Consider the following 22,129-nt stretch of genomic DNA (forward strand, 5'->3'; position numbering starts at 1 on the left):
CACCCCCTCTCCCAGCACCCCCTTCGGCTCTCTCACCCCCTCTCCCAGCACCCCCTGGCTCTCACCCCCTCTCCCAGCATGCCCTGGCTCTCACCCTCTCTCCCTGAACCCCCTTCGGCTCTCTCACCCCCTCTCCCAGCACCCCCTTCGGCTCTCTCACCCCCTCTCCCAGCACCCCCTGGCTCTCTCACCCCCTCTCCCAGCACCCCCTGGCTCTCACCCCCTTTCCCAGCACCCCGGGCTCTCACCCCCCCAGAAAATCACGGCACCCCCGCGACCCCCCCCCCCGAAAATCGCGACCCCCCCCTCCCGAAAATCGCGGCACCCCGCGACACCCCCCCCGAAAATCGCGGCACCCCCGCGACCCCCCTCCCCCCCGAAAATCGCGACACCCCCGTGACCCCCTCCCCCCCGAAAATCGCGGCACCCCCCCCTCTTCAGTAAAAGAAAAAACAAATTAAAAAAAAAAGTAAACTCACCAGTGTAACTGGCTGCACAGCATAACGGGGGAGGGAGCTGGGGAGCGCGCAGCAGAGGTGGCTGGTTCCTGGGGAACCAGCCACCAAGAAGACAGGGGGAGTCGGGCCGGCCCATATAGCCATCGGCCCTTCTGGCATTTGCCAGAAGTGCCAGATGGCCAGTCCGGCCCTGCTGGGCACTATGGCTGTGTCTCAGCATCAGTTGTACTACTGGCATACTCAGCACTAATACTGTATAATGGTTCACAAGCACCCTTGAGAAAATCTGGTGCTGTAAAGATTAGAAGTGCTTGTGGCTCAGAATAAGAGCAGCCAACATATTAATGGAACATATTATTCTTGTTTCTTTTATATTTTTCTATTTATTTTTTAAAAGAAAATACAAATATCACAAGCTGCCATTTGGAGGTTCTGGGGCCGCAGGCGAGTCTCCTTAAATCTGGTCAATTCCTCACCATTGGTCCAACTTATCTTACACTAATGGAAGCTACAAGTTGATTGGCGATACCGGAAAACCACACATTTGCACTTTTTGAGTTATTTCAGAAGGCTTCTTTATGTACTCATAATCAACAACATGGATTTACAACAATGGCGTCACAGAATAGTTAGGGTACTTCACACATTTTTTTTATTTCGGAAGCAAATAAATAAGCAATATAACAATCATCATAGTTATATGATAGATAGGTTTCAAAGCTGAGCTTTCATTCTTTAAACAGGTGGCATACTTGGGAAAGTCCACTTCACGGATAGCACATACATGGTCAATTTTACAGGCCTCTCCACAGCTTTCTAGGTCATAGCTGACAGAGTTATACTCATAATACTTCTGTAGAAAGCAATGGTCGGTGGATATTTTCTCCAATACTTGGTGCATTGACTGAGGAGATCCATCTGACACCTGAAATGCTTCTGTTAGCCGATACTCTTTCTCCCATCTGGGGGACTCTTCATTAGCATATGTCAGGTTCATATAGTAAGTGACCATATCCTGTAAACACAATGATAGCAATTTAAACACATTTTGTTATATCATTAAGACTAAATTTAGTCCAACATCATAGATATGGAGAACTATATTTTTTGCACCCAGAGGACTGGATATGCAATATAAAGAACTTATTCTTAAAGGATGACTATTTGTGATTAAGAAAAATCATTAGAGTTGTTGCCTTTGAGTATTTTGCAATGATCACAGTTGAGAATTCACTCCTCGTGCTGCTATGTTTTTAGCTTTGGTTGGAGTTAAATGAGATAATATTAAAAAATGTAATTGTAATTACCATGGAAATGCCATTCACAGGATTCTTTGTGGTCTTCAATGACTGTAATGATCTCCTGCTACACCCATTTACACAAATGTTAAGTTAATGGGGCAGAAATACTAAGATCCACATTGCTTGCTTGAAACAGGCTAAGCGGCAAGAGGAGTGTAGTGTGGGACCGTTACAACCATCTGGGACAGTGTACCAGGCATCCATGGTAAGTACAATTTTTTTTTCTATTTAATCATTGAACTCCATCCAAAACTACATTTTTGGGAGTTCACAGATAACCTTTTAAAAGCTATGTTGGCCCCTCTCCATAATAAAAATAATACACATAAGAACTATTCATTCATTTTTCTCACTTTTAATTTTATTAGAATTTAATTTTCTTAATAATTTACTTAATTTTCTCATAATGTATTTACAATTATTTTTTTCTGGATTTTTTTTTACCAGTGATCATTGTAAAAAAGTATTGTATCTAGAAACAACTCTGAAGATTTTTATTAATCTAAACTAAAAAAAGACAAAAATTGATTATATTCATTATAATGAGTATAAGTATTTATCCCTTTTGCTAAGACATACTTAATCAAACCCTGTTGTCTCCACACGTCACAATTAATTTGCTTTTGCTTACTAGCAGAAAAGAAAGAAGGGGCTGACACAAGGTATATAGGGAAAGCAAGAGGCTGCTTCCACTAGGTATATTTAAGTGACACTCAAGTCAGGGCTCAAGACTGTTTTGAGAAACACAACTCTATTATTGGCATAGATCTATATGCTGGTCATTTGAAAAAAAATATGTTGATTGGTAAACTGTGCTTATCGTCTCTGCTGAGTATGATGTGTGCCATTACTGCTGCCAATTTTATTTTAGTGAGGCATAACATATGTTCCAAAATTGCACATTATTCATATATCCACACATTTTTGCTGCCCAACAAAGTTTCCTACTTGCACATTCCAGATATTAGAGGGATTAGCTATCAAATTTATTTAATTTGTGCCGTCTTTTTACATGAGTCAAAGGATGAAAGTGATCCTGATGTGGTGGACAGCTTACCAAAACAAGAAGGTTTTTCCTGTCATACTCAAACACTCTTATTCCAGGATTGTTGGCTCCATTGTCCACACCTGGTAAAGTGGTCTTCCAAGGAGATATTCCAGGTGCAATAAACATACTGCTGACAGGGTCGCCTGGAATAAAAAAAATGTGAACATGGAGAAATGATTATCCACTTAATAACCGGAGGGTTATTGCCCCTTCGTGACCAGAACGATTTTTATGTTATGGAGATGTCGGTTTTACTGGAAATAATATACATTTTCTAGTTTATCCAAACAAATGAAAGTAGTACAGATTAATAGGAAAGTGTAAAACAAGACAAAGTAGAACTTTCTATTAAGGATCAATCTCTTAATGCTACGCCCAATTTGCCCTATGTCACCCAATATACTTGAAAATAAAAGGATTCAACGCTATCCACAAAAATATTCTTGCAAAAATTATTGCTATCTGCGCTGCCCAGTTGTATTGATAGAATGCTGCCAATATTATTTATGTGGGGAAAGAGTTCCCAAACTTTCCCAGTACAGTCCAAACAATAAAAATCAAATGCGCACAAGGCAAGATATAACAAATAAAGAAAAAGTAAAATATAAACCTTCAGGGAGTCACTCATTAATACTGTGTGATTATCCAATGTTTGTGTATGACACAGACTCCCTGAAGGTGTAACAATCTCTTGCTGCAAGTATACTTTGTTTCATTTTATTTTTTACCTTTTCTTTATTTGTAATACCTGTATTTGTAAGTGTGTGACTATATTATACTTTAAGTGGGTCTTGTGTCACATATGTTATGCCCCCTAGTGGTGTTTTAGTAAACCTTGCACCCCAGTGAATACAGGAGGGGTTACCTAGAGGGCAAGTTAGGCTTTTGTGAAAAGTGACACAAGCTGGTTGCTATGGTGATAACCCAGCCCAATCTGCTGGAGACAGAGTGAGAGGAAGGAGAGGCTGTCAGCAAGGGGGGAGAGAGAGACACCCATGGACAGACAGGGATAGACACAGGACTAGCAGAGATGATGTGAAAGCTGGGGACCCTGGCACAGAAGAGATGGATGTCCCAGGGTCGGGTTAGTGGCAGTGAGGGGAAGAACTCCATATTACTTAAGAGAACTCCCGAAATTTGGGTAGGTCTCCCGGGAGAGCAGACAAGTATCCCGCATACTGCAACTTGCTCATCAAAAAGACGCGATTTGTGGTGAATCGCGTCATTTTGCATCACACACACCCCCCAACCGCGGCAAAAACGCAATTTTCTCACAGGAGGCGGGGCCAAAATGATGCGATTGACCGCCCCCGCCCCTCCCACCCTCCAACCACGCCCCCTGCCCGGGATCTCCCGGTATTAACTTTTCAAAGGTTGGCAAGTATGCATTTTGAATAGGAGAGACCCTGGAGTGGGGGTTGCTGCAAGAGGCATGGTAGCTGAAGTGTCAGAGCTAGGGGCTGTGCGTACACAGAGAGAAGTATCAGAGCCCAAAGGAGAAATCATCCCCACAGGAGGAAGAGGAGTGTAAATAAAGAGTTCAGTTTGTGACAGAGATGGTCTGGCGCCCAAATTGTTCTAACGTTTATTGCACTGCAACACAAAGTGACATCACCTGTGTCCCACTACTTACAAAGAAACACCTGCATGTGCAGGGACCCCCTGGTCATTTACAACCATGCCCATCAGCTAGCCAGGGCCGGAGAAGGAGGTGCACTGTGTACCCTTTGCACCGCACACTACACACAGTGACAGGGGGTTACACATATTCCCTTTATTTATGTGCTGAATATCCTGTCCAAAAGGAACCACCTTTTGCGTCTTTGGTTTTTGCTTGGTGGGACAAAAAATAATCTTATTTATTTTTGAATTTTTTTTTTTTTTAACAAATGGATGTAGATACATTAGTTTTTTCACATATTTACTATTGTGGATTGTACGGTTTATTTTAAAGGTAGGAAAAAGGTATGGTTAACAAATAATATCAAAGCTATTAAGTAGATTAGCAATTCTGGACCAAAGCTGTAATTGTTATGGGTTCTTGTTTTTGATTTACGACCACAGCCTTATCTGAGTGGAGTTTGTATGTTCTCCCATGTTTGCGTGGATTTCTTCTGGGTGCTCTGGTTTCCTACCACACTCCAAAAACATACTAGTAGTTAAATTGGCTGCTATCAAATTGACGTGTGTGTGTGTGTGTGTGTTGGTGTGTTGTTAGGGAGTTTAGACTGTAAGCACCAATGGGGTAGGAACTGATGTGAATGACAAATATTCTCTGTACAGAGCTGTAGAATTGGTGTAGCTATATAAATAAATGATGATGATGATGATGATGAATTGTTACCTGAGTTACTGTAGAACATTCTGAATGAGTCTGTGTGATGATGTCCAAAAAATTGACCCTGTATCACTTTATGGTGTTTCTGAATGATCTCCACATAACGCTTGTTGAAGTTCTCTCTGAACCAAGGCTTCCCACGTTTCTTTTCAAAGTATCCCGGGGGGACATGTCCCACAATATACACCTGCAAAAAAGTTTATCAGAAAATATATTAAGATAATTTTAAGTGCACCTGGGATAAACTGTTGTACTATCATTGACCTGTGTATTTGGTGCAGTATGTTGTAAACTAAGAAACAAAACAGTATATTAAAATAGGATAAAAGATGGTGACAAATGGAAGGGATATAAACTAGTGAAGAGGAAACGGCTCCTTCCTGCTTGATTGTCAGATTTGTTTGTTATAGCTTGTAACACCTGTTTAAAATGCCTACTGATATGTTTTTACAGATAGATGATTCCCATAGGGGGCTACCTTGGGCTGGGTCACTAGGCCACCTGCATATTTTTTCCTTTAAAATGTTCCTAATAGAGGCTGCTGAGTCGAGTCTTGCCCCCCGGGCTCAAATCTGCCAGCCTTCCCCTACTTATGAGCCCTTTATTGCCACTTAACGTCCCTTCCTTGAGAGTCTCTGACCATACTTCCTCTAATACTATCTGCTCCATTTACCTATGATGCACAACTGCATTCTCTATCACAAGCAATCTGTCTACCATTCTACCAGGTCCCCTGTGAATTCCTTCTATCATAAGGATATGTATTGCATTGCCCTGTCCAAAAGACTGCCCTCATGTTACTTCTTACAAAAGCTTCTCCCACTCTGAATCTGAGTGGAGAGAAAGAGCAACGTACAGACAAGTTTCTATATAATAGTCGGGCTAATCACGTCTCTAAATAGCCATTGTGATATCACTCAGCTTAGGTATAAAAGTTAGTTCTTGAAACTGAACAGTCATTTATCAGTCTGTGAGCAAGTATGTACGGTGTATATGATAATGTTACCCAGGGAAGAGTCAGCTTCTATGGACAGTCATAGAGAGAAAGAGCATGCACACTTACTATGGTTAAGGTATAGCCGAGACTGCATCTAGGTTTTGAGATAAGCCAGAGAGAAAAAGAATACTAGCTCCTTCTATGGCTAGATGGTAATAATAAAGAGGCCTTTCTGCTGCTTATGATGCGCTGTGAATCACGGCTTGTGTTGAAGGCAGCACTGGGAGGGAGGAGCAGATGTACTGTTCCGTCAGGGACAGCAAATGGGGATAAATTCAGCTTCTCAAAGAAAGGTCACAGGTTCTCTGTGTCCCATAGGTGAGACATGAACTTTATGTGTGGCCTGAAGGGAAAGTCTCAACAATATTTGTCTCTGAGGTACCGGAGAGAATCTGTAAGTGGTTACAGTTGGTGATGTTGCAGCAATGACAGCCATGTCAAGTCCTGGTAAATCTAATGTTCTGTGTCTGAAGTGCATTGCTTTAATGTTTTGAGCTTTAACCAGGATATATTCTTTGTCCATACAATAGTGGAACCTGCAAATAATGTCCTTTGATTTTTGAGACAGGAGGCTGCAAGGTCTGAGAGCCCTCCCTCTTTTTTCCAAAGTTTTCAGTATATGCTCCTACTGGGCAACTTGTTGGAGACCCTTTATGCAAATGCATTATTACATCTGCACCTGTTCTCCTTTTCTCCAGTCTTCTAGATGTCATCTTTTGCAGACACATGTCCAGCTGGACTAGAACAGGAGTCAGGCTGGGAAAGGGTCACGTGAGCAGGTTTTGTTGTCTTATTGCCTTTCTGTTTCTTGTCTTTATCTATGTTGGATGTGATGTGACTGAAGCATGCAATGTTAGGTGTGTAAGCAGGAGAACTCCTCTACCACCTGTCCATTCAGCAAATGGCTAGCCAACCCCCACATTATATTTTTTAGGTTTAAAGTTAACCAACCAAAACTGCATTTTCAATTTTGAACAGAGTTCCATAAGTTAAATATTGAACCAGAATATTACTTGCCTGGGTATTTCCACCCAATACAGAGAGTCTACTGATGCCTGCTAGGGTCAGATGCTCTCCTAGCTCCTGCTCAGACAGATGGGGTGCTGAACCACAAGTAAGCCTTATTCTGGATTTATGTTTAACATGGAATTTCACCCAAAATGGAAAATTAATTTCAGGGACAATTTTTAGGACCAACCAATTAGACTTATTGGAGACTGGGTAGAGGAGGCCCTAAATGAACTTCTACCTCAGCCAAGAGATGTACTAAGAACAGAAACTATTGTTTTAAAGAGAGTAGCATGTGAATAGTTGCTTGACTAATTGGAAAGACAACTTTATTTTTTATTATTTGTACCACTCTCTTGAGAAAATGTAATAACCTACAAATGTTAATATTGGATGCAGATTCACATTATCCCTTTGATTTTGCAAAGGGGGGCTTTTAATTATAATATTTACCCAAGGCCCATTAGTGTCTGAAAGCTGTAATAAATAGGTAAATTTGAAGCAAATGTTGTTAATTTTGTAGAGTGGGGATCATTACAGTGTACAATTTCAGTATTACCTTCTCCCCTTTTTGCGAGGCATTTGTCAATTGGTTTTCTAACCATGCAAACTGGTCCCCTGGATCCTCCATATTGGCTGTGATGCTGTTAGAATCATAGTAGAAATTGGTGTTTACGATAATCACTCGTCCCACAGTTCCTGTATTAACCAACTGCTCACTGTAAAATGCTCCTGGAAAGAGAGGGACCATGAAATCAATTATTTTGTTTAGATATTTAGTTATTAAAGTTTAAATGAAAGAAAATCTCAACCTTCATAATCAAGCCCCAACCATTCATTCATATACCCTCAGTCGTAAGCAACCAAAATATTTTACCTTTTTGAAAAGTAGACGTGGATTCTTGCTTGAGCCATGGTTTCCAATATTCTGAGATCCCATAATAAATGGAATTATTCTGTGTTGGGAATTGATTTTTAGGGTGAAAATCATGATTTCCTAAGGCAGCATAAACTTTGGTTGCTGGGTGGAAAAATACAAAATTGTTAAATTAAAATACTCAATGCAAATAACACAATTGGCAGTTTAATGTAATAATATTGTAATAATCATATTATATATACATTGTATATTTGTCCTATACTTAAAGGTCATATACAAATTAGCAAAATTGATTAAGCACTCTAATAATTATTTTGCAAATGTGCCTTTTTGTCTACTACATCCTTAACAAGGAGCACACTGACTTCCCATTATGGCAAGCGTTCCTGTGCAGGCACTCTGCATAATCATCTGCAGTATTGCAGGCAGCGATGGGCCTGCACTTGCCTTTATCAATAAAAATATCAATTCAAGGCCCAGCTTAATATCACTTTTGGACCACTCCATCTAAATTTTAACTTTTCCTCCAAAAATGTTAATACTAGTTTAATCCTCTTTTTACTAAAAGCAGTGGTGTCAGCATTAAAACCACTATTGCTGTACAATAAGTGGACAATTTCACTGACTGATTTAGCTTTACTTTTAAATTAACATTGCAAGCCACCGTTTGAATATCATCAACATTGTTTATTTGTAAGATGTCAAATGATTCTGCAGCACCGGACAGTCAAAGTGACATTTCATACAAAATACAAACTGCATATAAAAGCAGAACAAATACATACTAGGTAAGAGAGACTATGCTTGTCAGAGTTTACAGTCTAGAGGGCAGGGCATTGCTGAGACAGTAAGAGCTAGCCGCACTCCAAGTGGACATGTAACTGGTATTACATACAGAGGGAGTAGTATAATGTGGGGGTAGGATAGGCTATAGTGAAAAGGTGGATTTTGAGAGACAGCTTGAAAGCTTGATTGTTGGGGGTGAGTCTGGTCAGGCAGTGTCGAGATTTCCAAACATGAGGAGTAGAACGGGAGAAGTCTTGCAGGAATGAGAGGTGATTATCAGACAGGAGGTGATGCACAGGTCAGAGGCAGATCTAAAAGGGTGAGAGGAACTGTATCTTGTGACAAGGTCAGAGATGTGTGAAGGTGGAAGATGGTGCAGGTTGAATTCCAAGGGTAATGGGGAGCCAGTGTAGGGATTTACAGAGTGGTGCAGAGCATGTGGAGCAGCGAGAGTGGAAGCCCAGTATTGCTAAACTGTTTAGGATGAATTGTAGAAAGTAAAGACAAGGAAAAGGCCAGAAAGCAGGAGGTTGCAATTGTCAAGGCAGGAACTAATTAGAGAATAGACAGGACTTTTGGTAATGTCCTGAGTGAGAAAGGTAGGCAGCCCAAGCTGTATCAAGCTGAGAGTTTTCTGGCGGGTTTGAAAAGGTGGAGATGTTGCCTATAGCAACCAATAAGATTCTAGCTATTATTTTGTAGAATTTACTAAATAAATTATAGCTAGAATCTGATTGGTTTTTCAAACCCGCCGCAAAACTCTCAGCTTGATACATTTACCCCCAGGAGTGGATAAGATGATGGGCTCTATTTTTGACAAGAAGATTTAATAGAGAAAAGGATGGGAAGCGACATACAGCCTGAAAGAATATCATGCACCAACAATTTATTCCATGAGCTAAAAAAAGGGAAAATGCACTTTGCAGAGAGCATCCGTTTCTTAGTAAGAGTACAAAAAATGTAAAAGTCATTGGCAGCACAAGTCCAGAGAATCGTAATTAGGGAATGTTTTGGGTTGGCTCTCCCAGAGAGGCTAAACTTTAAAAGTTAACAAGTGTGGGGTAGTTCAGAGTATTATTTCCGTTGCAGCTGTAAACCACATTTTTCTTTTGACTTTCTGGATAGGAGGAGGCATGGGTTGCTTCCAAAATTTCACTACTGAACTCCTAGTAACCTGGAGAAGACAGAATATTATTGCGGTTTTTAGAGTGGTGTGGAGTGGGCAGGCAAGGAGGGCAGTCCAAGGGCTTAACTTGATCTTAGGTTGTAATATCTCAGCTAATAACTTTTTAATGTGCAACCAAAGAGAGAAATCTTTGGACAAGGCTCCATATATTATGAAAGTCGCCTCTTTGGGCGCAGCTTTACTAACATAGAGGAGAAACAGAAGGAACCATGTACCACTACTATTGGAGACAGTAGAAACTTTGTTTGCTGGAGACCATAGCTTGTTAACAACTGCCTCATCAATGCTGTTTTTCTAGAAATAGCCATAGCTCTGAAGTTCCTATTGATTGTGATGTCAAAACATGGTCTTTTGAAGTGAAACTTCTTTGGTGGCATCTAGTAAAAATCATATGTGGAGATTAAAATGTTTGATAATAAACATTCTTAGGACTGAACACAATTTAAGTCATACTTGGCAATGTTTCAAACCGGATAGGCCATGTGGCCCAGGGTCGGAGGGGGCGTGTTGATGCCATGTACCACTATAACCCATCACCCCCTGCTAGGAAATGCGCAAATCAGGGTATTTCTCAGCAGGGGCGGGGCTTAATGACTCTAAATTACGTCCATCACAGTGCGGGAGCATGCCTTCTCTTCCAGACCAGGAGGACTCCCCAAAATTTGGGAGCCTCCGGAAATTTCGGGAGAGTAGGCAAGTATGATTTAAGTGTATAAGTATACTGAGGGATTCATAATCATCACCATTTATTTATATAGCGCCACTGACTCCGCAGCGCTGTACAGAGAACTCACTCACATCAGTCCCTGCCCCATTGGGGCTTACAGTCTAAATTCCCTAACACACACACACACACACACAGAAAGACACACAGACTAGGGTCAATTTGTTACCAGTCAATTAACCTACAAATATGTTTTTGTAGTGTGGGAGGAAACCGAAGCATCCGGAGGAAACCCACACAAACACGGGGAGAACATAAAAACTCCTCAGAGATAAAGCCATGGTTGGGAATTGAAGTCATGGCCCCAGTGCTGCAAGGCAGAAGTGCTAACCACTTAGCCACCGTGCTGCCATTGAATTAGATTGACTATATCGCTATGACAGGCAGGTGGCCGTCATTGTTACACATATGAAGTCTCAGCGATTCTCAGAACTGCCACTGGTAGAGAGCATTGTGTAGATTGGGTTTGTAGTAGTTTGGAGTAATGAAAGCTGCAAGCACAGGCTGTATGCAAGTAGTCTCAATATCACATAAGATGATCAGTCACTGAAATAAAACTAGACTTCATTGATTACTAGTGCTCATTTTAGGGTGGGGTAAATGTGAATTAAGATAAAAGCAATTCTCACCTCCCTGTGCTGGTGAATGGTGCAATCTGCCTCTATAACATCTCTCCCAATGACTGGCTATAGGCATCGCCCCTTTGCTGAGAAGCAGCTCCAAGACCAGAAAGTGTCAGCAAAGCAGCAGACAGGATGGTTTCGGCAGTGTGGGAAATGCGAACAACAAAAACATGCTGTGGTTGGTAGCAATATGCTGCATTTGTGTACTTCATTATTAGGGGGACTGAAAGTAGTTATAGAGCTCCTCTTGGGTATACATAACAATTAGGGATTCTCAAGCTCGGTTTTCTGAAAACCGAGTCCCCCCGAACAACCCAAATCCGAGTACCGAGTTGAGCCGTCTCGGTTCTTTCCTGCGTCCTTGTAAGTGAAATCAAGGCAAAAAGTCATTGGCGCGTGTCGGATCTCGCAGGTTTTGAATTCCAGAAGTACCTTCCTCCCTGGTAGTTCAGTGCCATTTCTCAGACAGACACAGGAGGGGTACCAACATTCTCGGCAGTCTCCAGTGCCATTGCTCACACATAAACAGGAGCGGTGGAAGGGTTCTTCTCAGTCTCCAGTGACATTGCTGAGTGCCATTGCTCACCCAGAAACAGGGGTAGCAGTGTTCTTGTCACTCTCCAGTCTCCAGTGACATTGCTGAGTGCCACTGCTTACACAGAAACAGGGGTAGCAGTGTTCTTGTCACTCTCCAGTGCCAATGCTCTGTGCCATTGATATGGATCCTGATCAATCCACAGAAGAGCAGGAGCACCAAGCAGCTGCTGACACTACTCATGATGATACTAGACCCTCTACGTCATGTACTAAAGCATATACTCAAGTGCATAGTGGGTTTATGGCCAACACGCTACTCTACACACGCAGTGGCAAGGAAAGAATCAGGCCTTCGCCTTTCTGTATGAGTGCTAGCTCTGTAACTGTCAGTGAGGCAACTTCTCCTAAGGTCTTTCTGTTACAGCTAACGGTCTTATCATAAACCAGACAAAGAGGTTTTCACCTATAGCAGCCGCTTTTCCCGTAGAGTTTGTTATGCTCACAGGTACTTGGATGCCCCCAGATCTTATACTCACAGTAGTACAGGTTTATGAACGTACCGTAGCGGGGTGTAGAATAAGCATAGTCAGGAAACAGGCCAAGGTCTTAGGTCCGAAGCAGGTAGCGTGGTCAGAAACAGGCAAGATGTCAGGGCTGGCAGCGTTTAAGGGAGGTCCGGGTCACAAAGCAAAGGTCAGGGCAACGAGCAATCAATCAAGGTCCAGGTTCCAGGCACAGGGTCAAAAACACAGAAGAAAATCCAAAGATCAGCAAACAGCACAGGAACAGGCAAGCAGACAGGATACTGAGCGCTATAACCGGCAGAGAGGCTAAGCCCTCCCTGCCTTAAATACTGATGGGCAAATCAGAAACGAGGAGGACAGGGCTGACAATCAGCCTAGGAGGCTGCTAATAATTACAAATTCCCTAATATAGACACACACTCACACACAGACACAGACAGACAGACATAGAAGAAGAGACTAGGGTCAATTTTGATAGCAGCCAATTAACCTACCAGTATGTTTTTGGAGTGTGGGAGGAAACTGGAGCACCCGGAGGAAACCCACGCAAACACAGGAAGAACATACAAACTCCACACAGATAAGGCCATGGTCGGGAATCGAACTCATGGCCCCAGTGCTGTGAGGCAGAAGTGCTAACCACTATAATAACAGTGCATTGTAACGAATGCACATGTCCGACTGCTAGATCACGCCAGGATGCACCGTACCGCAGTGGCTCGTAACACTGTCATGACAATGCAAGACCTTGTCTTTCTGAGTCAAAATGAAGTGCCCCCAAAATTTTATGTGTAAAAGCCGAGCTGGAAATAAAACAGTAAGGCAATAGAAGAAATTGTATGTTCAGAAATGACAGATCCCTGAGGAGAGTCTATCCACGTGTGCTAACCTTTCTGATACTGTACCTATAAAGAAGCCTCCTTTCACCAATTCTGCATATGTGTGGATGAGCAGCCCAATTGAAGCTGGTGATACACAAATTGAGGATGCCGCTTTGGATTTGCAACAGGATGATTGAGATACTTCTGTAACTGACGACAGCGCTAATGAGAATGTTGATGACTATGTTGTTGTTTGTGTAAGTCCTGCGACAGTGAAAGCAGTTCTTGCCAGTGATTAGAAGAAGGCCATTGTTATGCCTGGACATAAGACCAAAATATTCACCTCTTATGTGTGGAATAATTTTTCCCCAAATCCTGACAACAGTTGTCTAGCCATTTGTAATGTCTGTAAGGCCACAGTCAGTAGAGACCTTAACCATCTAGGAATCTCATCCTAGTTACACCAATTGAAGAGAGTTCATGGCAAGAATTTTGGAAAAATCAGAAACTTATGCTATAAAATAGCAAGCAGTCCAGCATAGGCTAGCTCCCATCTCTTAGCTAGATCCCAGCACCTGCAATCTACACCAACACTTTCCTCATCAATATCCTCACTAGTCCTGCATTGAAGTTGCTATGGCTAGATGACTACTCCGCTATCCAGGATCCCTCTGAAGAATTCTTAACTGTTAGGCCCGCTGCTGCTGCTGCTGCTGCGAGTGGATCTTCAACCCAGAAGCAGACCAAGAAGAAGACTACTAGTAGTTTACAACAATTGACTGTTAAACAATCCTTTGCAAGAGGAAGCAAGTCTGACAACAGACCCAAAACCAAAATCATAACACAAGAGGGCGGTTTTGCCAAAACCAAAAGATGTAGTTAATACAGATCCAAAATCAAAACACGGGGATCAGTGAACATCTCTATTAACAAGTGGTGATACATGCACTCTGTACTGTGCACAGAGGGTTAAGAGACTGATCTGTCCAATTTACATTGTGCATGGGTGGTGAAGACTGTCTTGCTTTTTGTGTGTATGTGTGTGGTGAGATTAACCTGCTCCCTGTGTTGTTGGACAATGTAGTTGGTGTTATCAATGCTTGGTAGAAGGGAAATATGCTTTGTATCTTTCTAGAGACTTGTGGCAGTAGTATCTTCATATTACACATACAGAAATTCCATAATACTAAATGCCAACTTTTCCATGTGCCCTCCCCTGACTTGTGCACTCACACACCTGTGCCCTTCCCTAACTTGTGCACTCACACACCTGTGCGCTCCCCTGACTTGTGCACACACACACCTATGTCCTCCCTTGGCTTGTGCACACACACACACACACACACACACCTGTGCCCTCCTCTGGCTTCTGCATCCATGTCTGTGCCCTTCTGATTTATAAGAAAATGCAAAGAATTTTCACTTAAAATGCATGTCCTTGGCGCACACAGACTTTTTACAGTGTTAGGTGCTAATTTTTGAAAGTGATCAGTGCCAGAGCTTCAGCTCGTAAAAAACAATTGCATACGTAGATAGAGCTAATATCTCTGCAGACACACTGTTGCCATCCTCAAACCACCAGTGACCATTTCAATGAAGAGCGAGAGTTCAAGGAATAATATCATTATTCAGGTTCCATGTTGAAATCTGAAAAGCCTGCTCTATTAGATATTATTCCCACTGGAGAACTATAAAACAAAACCCCATCTACTGAAGCTGAATCATAAGAAATAAAAGGGGTCATAGTTCTAGATAATAAACAGTGATTAATGAGATTATGTTAGAAACAATCCTTGGCAACCTACTTGGAAAAACCTGCATGATTAAGTTTGTCAGCCATTCCACAATCTCCAGGACAGCTTTCTCACCAAGTTGCTCATTGGGTACATGAGGGGTATCATCTCTAAAATGTATTTGACAGACATATACAAAAACATTAGTCAGACAAGTTATTTTTTATTTACATATTTATAATCCATACTTATTAACAAGAACTGAAATGACAAACAGAAAACCCCATTTTCGCTACAAAATAATAGTAAAGGTGCAAATTATCACAGTACGTCTAGGCTTTTTTCATAAGGTATGACATCAAGGTGAATTAGAAAAAGTGTTTATTTGAATAAAGTGTAACTACAAATTGTCAAATATAGTCAAAACTATATATTAAACAGATAGTTAATTACTGGTTCTGGATGAACAATGTACTGTCTGTGTGCAGTACATAGTAAAATGATAAGGCCTCCACTGTCCACTGCGGCCCATTAAAGCACCACACATCTATTCACCCACAGTGCATGATTCACTGCACAGAAGCAAGTACAGCATAATAGTTTGAACTACAATTTTACCTCCCATCCCTCTATACACAGCTTGGTCTTCTCTCATACATTCTTTTCTGTAAGGTTGGAAATTTCTTTTTAATATTGCATTATTCAGATAAATATATGAATATTAAAAACATTTTGTAATATTAACACTGGTCTTTAATGAAGAGCTCCATTCTGGTATACTTTCTAACAACCACCTATCACCTTCACCCAAACTAGCAATCGGGAAAAACCTATGGCTTGTGATATAATTAACATCATGGTTCATTAAGTTGTCATGGGGAAATTTTTCATTTCAACCCTCCAGGACATTGGACCTGTGCTGTTTTGTGAATTTGGACAGGCTGACTGGTAGGGAATGCTAGGGTAGACATTTTCTTGACATATGAACCATTGTGGTGGTCTGTGAGGTTGTAGTCAGTCATTTGTACCTATATATTCTGATATTTTGGAATATTGTACTAGTTGTGTAAAGGTATTACATACCAGCCTCATCTACACTGTTTTATATACTGAATGCCAGTTTGGAAGCATACATATGACAATTCAATTCTTTTGGCTTTGTCTTCTTGGGTCCATGAAAATTATTGTATCTCTCAAAACCATTTCTATATACACTTGTCTCCCTATATATTCTGTCATGTGCCTGATGAACATGTGGTGTGGCTGTAGGTATTGGGTTCATACTGACCTACATCTCTTATACATCTCTCTCATACATGTAGGTAGCATGAACAAGAGAAAGAAAAAAAGGCCTACAGCACCTGGTATTCCCAGGTGTTCTCCCATCCAAGTACTAACCAGGCCCGGCCCTGCTTAACTTCCAAGATCAGACGAGATTGGGCTTGTTCAGGGTGGTGTGGCTGTAGGTATTGGGTTCATACTGACCTACATCTCTTATACATCTCAAAACCAGCAATGTAGGAAGCATGAACAAGAGAAAGAAAAAAAAGGCCTACACCAAGAACAGGTAGGAGAGAGCAGTACAGTCTGCCAACTGTCCTGAATCTGGAGGGACAGTCCTGAATTTGGGTGACTGTCTTGCTTAGTCAGGATTTGGACAGTTGGTAGATATGTCTTGCTTCACACTCTACTGCTTTTGAAGGCAGAATTGCGAGCATCTAACAGTAGTGCACACAGTATTGCCTGTGTATTATATAAAATTTGTCTAAAATGATAACCATGTTACATCATTGGGGCACCTCTAAAGTGCCCAGGCCCCCCAGAGCCTTAATATCCAGCTTTAGGCCAGGGTGTCAGATTGACACCTAGTGCTCTTCCCAGTACCACCCCTGATATTATTTGTTTTAGGTTAATCCTAAAACAAATAATAAATCTATTAGTATATAGGGCGAAGCAAAAACAATCCCTTTGCTGGCAAAAACATCAGATTTTTAAAGCAAATGGGCTTTTTGCAATTTGAGAAATCCCATTATAATCAGACAGGTATGTACAAAAATAAGGGCTATAGGGAGAAGGAACATATAAAATAAAATGCAATATTAAGTTAGGTTTGTTTTTTGTTGCATTACTATTATAAACGATAAATCTGAAATAAAAATAAATAAAGTATAGCTGGGTTAAGCAACACTAAAATAGCCTCTTGATAAATATATATTGTGCCAGTGTGGTGTGCTTGCCCCCCGGACTAAAGTCTGCCAGCCAGCCCCTAATCTCTTTTCAATCATTTGACTTCACAAACTGAAATTTTGTTTCTGTATTGCTCTACAAAACTATGCACATTGGTGGGTCACTACATTACTGCATTATTAAGTAATTTACCAGGAGACACATTTAGTAATTCAAGAGGAAGTGGGTACTTAGCAGACTATCCCTTTCTTCTGTGGAGATATATTTTCATCACATATAAGATTTTCTTCTTTTTCATTTTCTATTATCTTTTTTAATATTTTGTCCAAGTATTGGAGTTGTAATAAGATTCTTTTAATCAAATCTAATAAAATTGACATTTTAAATAGTCTTTTAGTATCCTGTGCACCAAGGCTAAGAAATCATACTTTGTTTTCTCTCTTACATCCTCTAAACAGAAAAAGTAAACATTTGTGTGTGTTTTCATCTTTTTAGGTTTAGGGTATATTTACTAAACTGTGGGTTTGAAAAAGTGGAGGTGTTGCCTATAGCAACCAATCATCATCATCATCATCTATTTATATAGCGCCACTAATTCTGCAGCGCTGTACAGAGAACTCACACACATCAGTCCCTGCCCCATTGGGGCTTACAGTCTAAATTCCCTAACATACACACACACACAGACAGACTGGGGTCAATTTGTTAGCAGCCAATTAAATTACCAGTATGTTTTTGGAGTGTTGGAGGAAACCGGAGCACCCGGAGGAAACCCACGCAAACACGGGGAGAACATGCAAACTCCTTACAGATAAGGCCATGGTCGGGAATTGAACTCATGACCCCAGTGCTGTAAGGCAGAAGTGCTAACCACGTAGCCACCGTGCAATAAAAGATTCTAGCTTTTATTAATTTAACGCATTCTACAAAATGATAGCTAGAATGTGATTGGTTCATATAGGCAACATCTCCTCTTTTTCAAACCCACAGTTTAGTAAATATACCCCTAAGTCTTCATTTCTCACTAATTTCATTCAACGCCGTATAAAACATTTATCTAAATAGAAACCATGCTGTATGGACATGTATAAGCACCCTTTTGATTAATAGAATAACAGGTGAATGTAGAACATACAGTAATATATATATATATATATATATATATATATATATATATATATATATATATGTGTGTGTAACTTTACTTGTATCTCATTGGAAGAAGATTGCTTCTTGGAATGTGAGATAAGTGACAGAAAGAGGTCATTGACTAGTGCACCTACCATATGTCACACTGAATGCACTTTGTACTCACCCAGTCCATAAAATGAAATCAGGATCTGGCAGGATTGCTTTCATTGCATAAATGGATGAGTTAATAAGGGCGCCTGGAGAGTCACACAAATAACTGCCCCATTTCCCTGCATTTGTAACTGGTTGGTCACCCGCAGAAGGACATACTTTCCCAGGGTCAGAAGTCACTGTGTAGTTTGGGTCCAAATGCAAGTCTGTGAGATGCCAGAAATAACCTAGGCAAAATATAAAATAAAAGGTTCTGGATTACTCAGAAATTTCAGTATCCATCTCCCCTTCTCTTCCCACAGACTCATTTTGTTTGTCTTCCTTACTGAAATGTCCCAGTTTACCTCTTTCTGTTGCGCTGATAATTGTGCAAACTGCAAGAAGCAGTACGAAGAGAAGTTTCATGGTTAGAGAAAGCTTGTCACAACATGTGTGTTTTGGGATCTGACCCTTCTCCTTCTGAGCTGGATGACTTATTCCTGTCAGTGATCTGTTTACAGGAAGTGTTTCACATTATATATAAAGATCGACAGCGCTATCACTTCCATATGATTTTACAGCCCAAAGGTTACACTTCAAATGCCTTTACCTTGTGAATACTTTTACAGCTTTATTAACTAATTAACTAAAGGCACGATGTCACTAGTTTATTGAAGGAGAAATAGTATATCAGATAGTGTGAATATTCCTCTACATTTTCCTATCATTGTGACTCCACTCAAATATATATAAAAGGTATATTGGAGACATCCTCAACTGCATAGGAGTTCACACCAACATCTGCTCTGTACACCTACAGATAATCTGTTTTGTGCTGTATAATATAATACTGAAGTATAGCAGTTAAATGGAATTTTATTTTGATAGTAGCCATTGTTGTAAAATGTAAGGTTGTAATTTCATGTGTACCAACTACAAGCAACCTCACATTAACTGAACAGGAAGCACATAAAGTATGTTTAAATGTTTTGATAAAGCACAGCATTCACTGGAGTCTCAAACAGCTTGGCTGAAGCATTTTTACTGTTTATTGGCAGTTGTCAGGATGGCTTAAACAGTTTCAGCTGTAGTTACAGCAGACATTTTCAGTAAAGCATCACAATTCACCCCCAACCCTACGTCTGGATAAACAGTAGTTCCCTCAATATTAGCCGGCCACTAACTGGCATCGGTGGCCCCGTCCACAAACACAGTGTTTTAATCCTCCACCCCAGCACTACAAACCAACCACAGCAAACAACAAATTAATTACACCCATGTGGAACACCTGTGTGTGTATGTGCTGAAAGACATAACCCTGTCTGCAGCCTGCTCCTGCAGACTAGCTGGGTCTTTACCTGTTTCCCTATAGGAGAGGTGTGACAAATAAGCCTCTTTGTCACAATGTATTGTATATTTGTGAAGATCTTAACTATTCACTGGCTCCTGAGGTGTGCAAGTGCCTATTCTGCCATTATTTATGTGTCGTACACACAAGAGGTAGATGCTCCTTGACTAAATCAATATCATTGGTCAGTGACAGGTGTTGCAATTTGGAAATAAATAATATATTCCGCTATCCTGTATGTTGTTCGGGTATCCTATTAGTGTGCATTCCCTGATCTTTATGACAGAAGTGTTGCCTTTAGTATGGTTCCAAACACACAAGCAATAATTGGTTAATTCATTTAAGTCAGCCTCTCTCATCATCATCATCATCATTTATATAGTGCCACTAATTCCGCAGAACTGTACAGAGAACTCATTCACATCAGTCCCTGTCCCAATGGAGCTTACAGTCTAAATTCCTTAACACACACAGACAAAGACTAGGGTGAATTTGATAGCAGCCAATTAACCTACTATGTATGTTTTTGGAGTGTGGGAGGATATCGGAGTACCTGGAGGAAACTCACTAAGCATGGGGAGAACATACAAACTCCACACAGATAAGGCCATGGTTGGGAATCAAACTCATGATCCCAGTGCTGAGAGGCAGAAGTGCTAACCACTAAGCCACCGTGCTCCCCTGTCCTTTGAGAAACAAACTTCCAATTAAAGGACAAAAAGTTGCTAGTTATGGAAACTATAAAACATTTAAACCTTATCCCATATAGGTGACATTAGATAAATGATAGAACCAAGCAACCCGCTAGGGGTTAAATTGGCGCACACTGGAGATCACTCAAGGAGAATAATGGATAATGCTATAAAAATAATCAAAAAGGGAGGAACTCCTAGTAAGTGGCTTCCACAACTGCTGCAAACCCGTTGTGGATTGCTGTCAGCCACCAATAATAGTCAAAGACACAGAAAAACAAACAATGAGGGTTGCGCTGTAGGGTCGGCACAAAATACAAATGGTAATGTCGTGGGTGATTTCTTAAGGTATAGAGAGAGGCACTGAACAAAAAAGATATATATAGAAAATCTTTATAATACTTCAACCTCGAGGATATAACATATAATATAAAACATAACATAAAGAGATCAATAATATAAAATACGTGTATCACATATATAACACAGTTAAATATAAACCAATGCAATTTTACTTTCGAGACTGAGTTCATGAATGATGGCCACACTCCTCTCATGTTGCGCATTCTAGTTGATTTTAATATACAGCCGCGGTTGTCTTTAGCCAATTCTAGCATTGGTTTATATTTAACTGTGTTATATATGTGATACACGTATTTTATATTATTGATCTCTTTATGTTATGTTTTATATTATATGTTATATCCTCGAGGTTGAAGTATTATAAAGATTTTCTATATACGGTATATCTTTTTTGTTCAGTGCCTCTCTCTATACCTTAAGAAATCACCCACGACATTACCATTTGTATTTTGTGCCGACCCTACAGCGCAACCTTCATGGTTTATTAGATAAATGATAGTCTATATGATCTAAGGAAAGAGTATGTTATTGTAGAATATAAGATATGGAGAAACTAGAGTGTTTCCCCCCCCACCCCTTATAAAATAATTAAAGACTGATTAATGATCGTAAATATAAATTACTGATAATGGATTGTTGATATAATAAATAATAGAATTTGATGTCTAATGACTCTCTCTCTTACATAGTATTCAATGACCAACTTATGAACTGCCAATGAAAGAATTGACTGATATATTGGTGGTAATATTAATATTGATATTGGTGTTTAATGTTATGAATAAAGACAAAGTACTAGACTCTTATGTACTTAGGATTCATGTATAATGATTTAGGATATGGACTTTGTTATCGTGAATCCCTGGACATAAATTCCTGACAGAGGATCACGAATGTCTAATCGGATAACAGACAAACCAAGGGGCATATTTAAGAAAACACGATAGTGCTTTTAACGGGTCATTAAGGTGCCTCCTGTCCTCCGCAAATTTATTAAGGGTGCATTACAGCAGATATCATGGATATCTGCTGCTTTGCATTCCTCTTCGTTTTTGGGAGCAGTCACCATTCAACAGAATGTTGACTGCTCCTGGCCGCAATCTAAAAATGTTTTTTCGGGAACTTGTCATGTTAATGTACGCCAGCTGAAGCTGGCGTACATCATCGGAATGGAAGAAATCTAATGCTGTCAGCTCTGCTCTGAAGAGCAGAACTGGACAGCGCATGTGTGGAGGGATCACATGATCCCTCCCTGTCACTCAGCGTGCTCTCTCTGCAACTATCGTTGCAGAGA

At 40.6% G+C, this 22,129-nt stretch overlaps 1 protein-coding gene and 1 non-coding gene across 2 annotated transcripts; both read right to left on the minus strand.

Moving 5' to 3' along the window:
• Positions 1-1,087: 1,087 nt before the first annotated feature.
• Positions 1,088-20,954, minus strand: SMPDL3B (sphingomyelin phosphodiesterase acid like 3B). Its single transcript, XM_075195907.1, has 8 exons — positions 18,798-20,954; positions 18,467-18,680; positions 15,037-15,134; positions 8,028-8,171; positions 7,710-7,882; positions 5,152-5,332; positions 2,817-2,950; positions 1,088-1,473 (listed from the first exon to the last, which is right to left on the minus strand). The coding sequence occupies exons 1-8, from the start codon at positions 18,856-18,858 to the stop codon at positions 1,111-1,113; spliced, it is 1,368 nt and encodes a 455-aa protein (XP_075052008.1). The 5' UTR covers positions 18,859-20,954; the 3' UTR covers positions 1,088-1,110.
• Positions 16,314-16,432, minus strand: LOC142141808 (5S ribosomal RNA). Its single transcript, XR_012688851.1, has one exon. It is a non-coding gene; the product is annotated as a 5S ribosomal RNA (ribosomal RNA).
• Positions 20,955-22,129: the final 1,175 nt, after the last annotated feature.

This window comes from Mixophyes fleayi, chromosome 2 (genome assembly GCF_038048845.1).
Source record: "Mixophyes fleayi isolate aMixFle1 chromosome 2, aMixFle1.hap1, whole genome shotgun sequence".
Lineage (NCBI taxonomy): Eukaryota > Metazoa > Chordata > Amphibia > Anura > Limnodynastidae > Mixophyes > Mixophyes fleayi.

Bases quoted from the DNA above. Each gene is read 5' to 3' on its own strand.
- SMPDL3B (XM_075195907.1), bottom strand. From the start codon at position 18,858: ATGAAACTTCTCTTCGTACTGCTTCTTGCAGTTTGCACAATTATCAGC. The intron at 18,681-18,797 runs GTAAACTGGGAC...TATTTTGCCTAG, and splicing joins TATCAGCGCAACAGAAAGAG to GTTATTTCTGGCATCTCACA. The intron at 15,135-18,466 runs GTGAGTACAAAG...AATACATTTTAG, and splicing joins GATTTCATTTTATGGACTGG to AGATGATACCCCTCATGTAC.